Below are 8221 nucleotides of genomic sequence, written 5' to 3'. Positions count from 1 at the left end.
GCAGTCGCACAGGCCTCAGGCCCCATTCTTTCGTTCCTTCCACTACGTTCCATAAGCACTAGAGGGCCAGGCCTTGCATGGGGGTGGGCCCCCAAGCCCCGCCCTCCGCCCGATAGGCTTTAAAAAGGGGCGGGGCCGGAGGACGGCGGTTGGCACGTGCGGCTGAGGGGTGCTACGCAAGCGTCACTGGCCCAGGGGCTTGTGGGAAATAGGCCGGCGGTTCTGAGGTGTCGTCTTGGCGAGGCTGCAGTCCGGAGCCATGCCTTCTGAGGGGAAGTCGTCGAGGAGGAGGACCAAGTCCAAGACCCCGGCCCTGCGGGGGCCCCGTGTCAGGATGATAAGCTCTGCTCCCGCGTGCAGCGCGGAAAACCCGGCCGTCGAGTTGCACCCGGGAGGCAGCGTCCCCGGGCTCGAGGAAGGCGCCGCCGCCATGCCTCAGCTGGGCCGGCAGGCGTCCCTGCGCGGCCTTGGGGCCGAGACTCGCCACTCTCTGTTGAAGATTTTGGGACACAGGCGCCTCTGGGTGTACCTGATCTCTTTCTGCGCCTTGCTGGTGCTGTGCTACTTCCTGAGCGCCGGTGAGTTCCCCGCGCCCGTGGCCCCTGCCGCCGCCCCGCCCGCTCCCCTCGGCGGGGTCGCGAGTCCTGCCCTCGCCAGCTTCCTGGTCGTGCCCTCCCTCCCACGGAAGCCTCCTCTCAGGATTGTGGCCTTCCTCGCCTCCCTGCCTCTTTTTGAAAAAGAGACGTGAAATTGGCCTCCCCTGGAATCCTGGTTCCAAACTGCCTCCGTCCCCGCGGGTGTAAAAGCACACCCGCGCGCCCCGCAGTCACCTTGCCCCCCCCCCCCCCCCCGGGCCCCTGCAACCACCCTGGCTTTCTGTGTCTGCCGATGCACCTGCTGTGGCATGGTTCGTATAGACGGAACGTAGAACCCGTGTCCTTCTGTTCGCGGCTTCTTTCACTTCGCGTCGTGTTTTCGAGATTTGCGCCCGGGGGAACAGATGTCAGTACTTCATTTCGTTCCAGTGGCTGGATAATATTTTGTTGTGTGACTGTATCGCATTTTGTTTATCCGTTTCTCACTTGGTGGGCCTTTGGGTCATTTCCAGTTGTTGGCTGTTGCGAATAACAGTGTTGTGAATATTCCCATTTGAGTTTTCGTGATTTCAGCTCTCTTGGGCCTACACCTAGGAGTAAAATTGCTGGGGCATATGGGAATTCCGTGCTGAATTTTTTGAGGGAGTCTCAAACTGTTTTACAAAGTGATTGAACCGGTTTATGTTCGCACTAAGTGTGTGAGGATCCCAAGTTCATCAGCATTTATTACCCTCCCTTCCCCTCTTTGATTATCACCGTCCTAGTGTGTATAAGTGATACCTTATTATGGATTTCATTAGTATTTCTGTAAAGACTAATGATATTGAGCACCTTTTCATGTGCTTTTAGACATTTGTATATTTTCTATAGAGAAATGTCTGTTCAAAGGTAGCTATACTTTCCTCTTATATAGGAGAGAATCATGCAGAGAAAACTAAATGTAGTTTGTTTTAAGTATTGAGGAAGAAGGATAAGGAAAGTTTTACATTGTCCAAGGCCTTGATTTTTATCACTAAATAAAGAAGGCAACGTATATGCCAAGAATTTCTGTGATGGGGTCCGATTTAGTCGGGATACATACTGTTTCCAAGTGGCCTGTTCAAGTTCTGTGGCTGTTTTTAACTAGATTGTTTGTGGTTTTGTTGTTGAGTTGTAAGAGTTCTTTTTTTTTTTTTAAACTACGTCCTTAAATTCTTTTTTTTTTTTTTTTTTATTTTTTTCTGGGAGAGAGAGAGAGAGAGACAGCGTGAGCAGGGGAGGGTCAGAGAGAGAGGGAGATACAGACTCTGAAATAGGCTTCAGGCTCCGAGCTGGCTGTCAGCACAGAGCCCAACGCGGGGCTCGAACCGACGAACCGCGAGATCATGACCTAAGCGAAAGTCGTACGCTTAACCGACTAAGCCACCCAGGCGCCCCTGAGTTGTAAGAGTTCTTGATACATTCTGGATAATATGATTTGTAAATATTTTCTCCCATTCTGTAGGTTGGTTTTTTACTTTCTTGTTAATGTTTGTTTTTTTTTTTTTTTTGGATGGACAGAAGCTTTTAGTTTTGAGGAAGTCCAATTTATTTGTTTGTTTTTTTAAATTATTTTGTCATTTGTGCTTTTGGTGTCATATCTATCTAAGAATCCATTGCCAAATTCAAAGTCATAAATATTCTGTGATTTCTTTAAAGAGTTTTGTGATTTTAGCCCTGCTATTTAGGTTGCTGATCCATTTTGGATTAATTTTTTTGTATGTGGTGTGTGTTAGCGGCCCAACGTCATTCTTTCTACGTGTGGATATCCAGCTGTCTCAGCACCATTTGTTGAAGAGACTATTCATTCCCCATTGAATGGTCTTGCCACCCTTGTGGAATATCCGTTGAACGTATTTTTATGAACTTATTTCTGGACTCTAAGTTTTATTCTACTGGTCTGTGTATCTATCCCTATGCCAGTATCCTCCTCTTTTGATTACTATAGCATTGTAGCAAGTTGAAAAATTGGGACATGTGAGTTCTCCAATTTTGGTTTTTACTCATAACGTTTTGAGCATTCAGGGTCCCTTGTAATTACATGTGACTTTAAGGATCAGCTTTTCCGTTTATGCAAAAAGGCCACTGAAGTTTTGGTAGGGATTGCCACGAATCTGTAGATCACTTTGGACAGTCTCGCCATTTTAACAGTATTAGGTCTTTCAATCCATAAATATGAGATATCTTTTCACTTATTTATCCACAATGTTTTGTAGCTTTCGGGGTATAAGTCTTTAACCTTGTTGGGTACATTTTATTCCTAGATATTTTGTTCTTTTGAATGCTATCATAAATGGAATTGTTTTCTTAATTTCCTTTTTGGATTGTTCATTGCTGGTATATAGAAGCACAATTGATTTTTTCATGTTCTTGCAGATTCAGCAAAGTTGCAGGGTACAAGATCAACATGCAAAAATCAAAGTACTAGCCTCCATTTTCCCCTCCCTTAAAGCTCTTCCATCTCTAATCTATCTTACTAACCCCCCCTTTACCTCACCCCTCGGATTCCTTTCTCCATCATTTACTTTCACAGAGACCTTTCCTTGCTCCCTGCTGCATCCCAAGGCCTTCCATTCTTTTATGGTTGCCTCCCCTACCTCCTTTACTCTCACAATGTACTTCCCTTTTTCAACTTTTTCCTTAAAGAAGTTCTCTTCTTTACTTACTCTCATAAAGGCTTTCTCTCCATCACCTCACTCCACCAATGTCTTCCCTCCCTTATCACAGTTCAAAAGTTCTTCTCAACTTTCAATCAAGGTCCTTTCAATTCTTCACCTCCCCACAAAGACTTTTATTTGCACACCTTACAGGCCTCCTCTTCCCTCATTCAAAAGCCTGTCTTCTTTATCTCACAAAGCCCTTTACTCCCCTCACTCAGGGTCTTCTCTCTCTCACCTCCCTTTGAAAATACCTTAATTCACTTACCTCACATTGTCCTCTCTATAACTGAACCGTCACAAAGCCCTTCCTTCCCTCAGTCAAAATCCTTCTTTTACCTCCTCGTTTACCCTCCTCCAGGCCTTTTTCACTCAGTCTTTTTAGATGCCTCTTTTAGCCCTCCAAAGCCTCTCCCTCCACCTCCCCACTCAGAAGTTTCTTTCTTTACCACTCAAAGGTACTGTCTCCTTCTTCCCCAAACTCTTCTTTTCCTTCATTCTACTTAGTGGTCTTGCTGCCTCACTTTCCTCGCTGAAAGTCTTTCTCACCTCCCTCTCCAAATATTTCTTGCCCCCACTCAAATACTTTTCCTTTCCCCACAGCCTTCTCTCCTTAGCTCCAACTGAGCCTTCTCAAAAGGGCCTTCTCTGCCTTTCCTCTTGTGGCCTGCCCTCCCTCCCAACTCCCTCACCGTGCTGTTCTGTCTCGTCTGTACAAAGGCCTTAGCTTTTCCAGTCTTTCTCCCTCCCTCAAGCTCCAGCCTCAAGCCCAAAGCTCTTCTACCATTCCCACCTCTAATCTCAACGGCTTCTCTCTCCCTGCCTGCTCCAGGGCCTTCTATCCCCCCAATCAAGGTTCTCCCACAGTCAAAGGAGCCAAAAATCGGGCAGAGGCATTGTAACTGAATGGAACAAAGGCTTCTGTATACTATGTCATAAGTTGTGGGTTTATAACTTTTGGTGAAGGATGAAATTCAAAGTTAAATAATGCATATACTGTGCATTTTTTAAATCAGCTATTATACATAAGTTAGGAAAATATGATTTCTGCTCTTTGACAGATATCTTAAGATACTTTTTAAATGATTGTTTGCAAATCATATTATTTCAAATTATTCATTTTCCCTACTATTCATCTAAAATACCAAAGTATTTCTGAATTACTTTTACTGTATTTGTAAATGTTAGTTACAAATGCATTTGAGAGCCTTACAAACTGAGAGCTTTTTCATTCTCTGAAAAAGAAAGTTAAAAAACAAAACTATAAATTGTACATCATTTTTTCTTAGTCCATGAGTTCTTCATTTTCTATTTCTATTTTGAGTAGAACTCTTACAAAAAAAGAATACTGTTATTCAGTGTGATTTCTTTATTTCCATGGGGACTTTTTCCAATATAGGTTTAACATGTTTTCTCCTAAAATAATCCATGATTCATTCTTTATATTGTCAGATTTCCCAGATTCTCAGGAGGTGATATATGACTAGATGGATTAAGTATCATTTTGCATTTTAAATGATTTAACTTAATTAATGTAACTAAATGCACTGTGTTATGGGTGGAATGGTGTCCCTTTCACAAAAAAAGATGGAATTTTATCCCCAAGCACCTCAAAATGTGACCTTTTTAGAGAAGAGGTCTTTATAGAGTTAATCAAGTTAAAATGAAGTGAGCACTAATCCAATATGACTGTTATCCTTTTGAAAAGGGGAAATCTGGACGCAGAGTTAGACATTCATAGAGGAAAGACCAAATGAATAGATGCAGGGAGAAGATAGCCATCTACAAGCCAATGAGAGAGGCTTTTTATTCCAGCCCTCAGAAGTAACCAATCCTGTTGACATCTTAATTTTGGACTTTTGCCTCCAGAACTGTGAGATAATAAGTTTCTGTTGTTTAAGCCACTTAGCTTATGGTGCTTTGTTCCAACAACCCTAGCAAACTAATAAACATGGAAGGGTAAAATAATTTGGCCATGGGCTGAAGTTTTATGGTGAAAGCAGAGCATATGATCCTAGAGCTAAAATTCCCCTTCTCCTTCCTAGACAGACCCTTCTGAGTTCTCTTAGATTTAATGCCACAAATGGAACTTGAAGTTGAGGGACTTGAGGTAGCTCAAGTCTGGGATACCTCCAGTGTTGTATTGTCATTTGGGCTCCCAAGCCAGTTTGCTTTTCAGGTTATATTCATGTAGAAGGCATATAGGCTAGTGGCATACAGGATGAGGAGACTAGCAGATTGGGGACTGGAACTTTGATTCCTTCCTCCCCCACCAATTCTCTGTAACCTATTGGATCAATCCTTATTGCACATCTTTTTCATGGAGATTAAAAAACAAACAAACAAACAAAGATTGACTAATAGGTGGTATTTGCAGAATGCTTTAGCTCCATGGACAAAACCATGTGACTGGTTTCTGTATTGTATTAGAATACTCCATTTATCTGCTATGCTTGGGGAGTGAATGAGGCAGTGCACATTGAGAGAGGGTCTGGCTTCTGGCCATATACTTCATTAAGCACCAAGATTGCTCTTGCTTTAATCATTGTGCATGTGGTGTGGTTGGAGGCACTCTGAATTAAGAGTTAGGAGACCCAAGTGGTCTTGATTCTGACATTGACTTGCTGTGTGACGTTTGGTGAATCACTTTTCCTCTTTAGGTTTCAGTTATCCTATCTAAAAATTGAGATTTCACTAGATGAATGTTTCTCCTGCCTCAGTCATTTGTATAACATCTGCTCAGCTCTTGGTTATCTTAATGTTACCAGCTTTTCATATTTTTTAAAACTGCCTCACTTTTCTACATAAATGTATTTATTTTAAAGGAAACTAACTGTAGCACAATTATAAATTGAAAACTGGTCATATTTGCTATTAAGATAATTATTTATAAAAATAAATATCCTGAAAACAAGATAATGTTATTAAATTTAAAATTATAAACAAAAAAAAATAAACAGGCATATAACAAAATATTTACTTGTTTTACATTGTACTAAGCACTTTATTTATGACTTTATTTAATCCTTACAATCCTTCAAAATAAATATTATCCCTATTATGCAGATGAATAAACTGAGGCAAAGAGAAGTTTACTGACTTGAAGCGCACCAACTAGTATGTAGCAGCGCCACAATGCAAATTCAGGTCTACTTGAGGCCAAAACCCAGAAAGACTGCAGCAGAGGTAGACAGACCCTCCACTTGCAAAAGTCCCAGCAGAATCTTCTCCAGCATGATACCTTTAGCCCTCAGTATGCCATTAGCCACTGCTCCCATTCTGTCTCCTCACTCTTTAATCCAGTTCCTCATCTGAGAGACCCCCCCTGCAGAGCAGAGCTGGCAACATAATCTGCAAAGTGAAGAGGTGGAGACTTACTTGTTCAAAATGTATTACACGTTTCAAGAACATTGAACCAAGAGTGGGGTCCTTCTAAGAACCAGACTGTAGATTGCACAGGTCTCATAGCCATAGAGCCTGCAGCTTTGAGTTTGTTTTCTGAAATGTAGTTAGCTTTTCAGTCTTTAATTTTTTAACAGGAAAATTAAAAATAAAATTCTTTGTGACTGGGAAACATAATTGGTTCTTAACCATTTCTTGCTGCCATTTAAGGAAGTTGGTTTCTAATCTTTTGTTTGCTGAGCGTGTTAATGAATGTACAGATGCAAATTAGAGGCAGAGAGGATGGAATTATTCTGCATATGAAAAGCAGTTTGGGAAGGGAAAGAGTCTGGAGCCCAATAGGGTAGAGAGGAAGATCTGAGAAGACTTGGTTGAGGGCTGATGGGAGATTTTGGAGAGAGGAAAGGACAGTTGAGTTGCTCCCGGGGATGAAAGAACAGAGATGTTAAGGGGGATTTTATAAAGGTTTGCCATATGGTAAGTTATGTCAACCTTGTTTGGATATGCTAGGAGAGAGGGAGAGAGAGAGAGACAAACATACATATTTCTTTTTACACTTTTAAAATAAATACATAAATAGTAAAAAAATAAATACATCCATAAATATTCAACTGTGTTTCTCCTAAAATCAACTCATGTAATGCTTTTGGTACGGGACATACTGCTCAAGGTAACTTGTAAATAATTGTCTTTCAGAGTAGGGAAGAAACCAGTGGTAGAGGGCAGGTTAAACATGCTGCATATTTTTGGCTAAGGCTGCCACTAATGGTGCCTCTCTGAGTAAATGTTTAATTGCTTCCTCTATTGCAAATGCCCATTGGAATGACTAAGAGATCTATAATGGTTGAAAACCAAGAGAACCAAGAAGGATGCCATCTCCCATCAATATGCTAGAAATCTGGAGAGGTTTCTGAAAGAGAGGAGGCCAGGCCAAACACTACTGAGAAAAGTTGCAGCAGCCTTTGTTTCACCTTAGGCTAAGGCCAAGCTTGTCTGGCAGGGGCTGGAGGCTAGGGTACTTTGAGTTGAAGATCAGTCTCTGTCCTGGAGGGACTCCAGAAAGCACATCACCTGTAGAGGATAACCTAGATGGAGACTCAGGTCACAGCGTGCTACTACTGCCAGCCAACACTTCCTTCAGATGATGCAGGGACAGTCAGCTGGGGAAAGGGAGTGAACAAATGGCAGTTTCTGGTCCTGTTAGAGCCACTTCCAATTGTAGTTCCTTTCCTATATGGTGTGGGGCAGTGAGCCCTCCACTCTGTTGAAGTGTGCCTGGCAATATTAATCTTACTTTTTGTACCCTGTGCTGGAAGCACTCTTCCAAGACCTTTGGGTGTCCAGCTTCTTCTAATCCTTTTTTTAAGCTTAAATATTACCTCACCTAGGCCATCCTCTAGTTAAAATAGGTCCCCTACCTTATACTGTATTGATATCCACTTTCTTCGTAGCACTCACTGCAATTTGTAATTATTTAATTTATTAGTTTACTTATTTTTTTCTTTTTCTCCACAGTACTGTAAGCCCCATGAGGACAGGGTTCTTATC

At 42.2% G+C, this 8221-nt stretch overlaps 1 protein-coding gene across 1 annotated transcript in view; it reads left to right on the top strand.

The window, feature by feature from the left end:
- Positions 1–207: 207 nt before the first annotated feature.
- The window catches only part of FMR1NB (FMR1 neighbor), a 39014-nt gene continuing 31000 nt past the window's right edge, over positions 208–8221 (top strand). Inside the window, exon 1 of the mRNA XM_039256033.1 lies at positions 208–578. Within this exon, the coding sequence (XP_039111964.1) occupies positions 260–578 (319 nt within the window). The 5' untranslated portion in view covers positions 208–259. The remainder of the gene's footprint in view (positions 579–8221) is intronic.

This window comes from Hyaena hyaena, unplaced genomic scaffold (genome assembly GCF_003009895.1).
Source record: "Hyaena hyaena isolate Hyena2069 unplaced genomic scaffold, ASM300989v1 scaffold_555, whole genome shotgun sequence".
Classification (NCBI taxonomy): Eukaryota; Metazoa; Chordata; class Mammalia; order Carnivora; family Hyaenidae; genus Hyaena; species Hyaena hyaena.
Note: the sequence above shows the minus strand (reverse complement) of the source record. Positions and strands in the feature narration are given on the sequence as shown.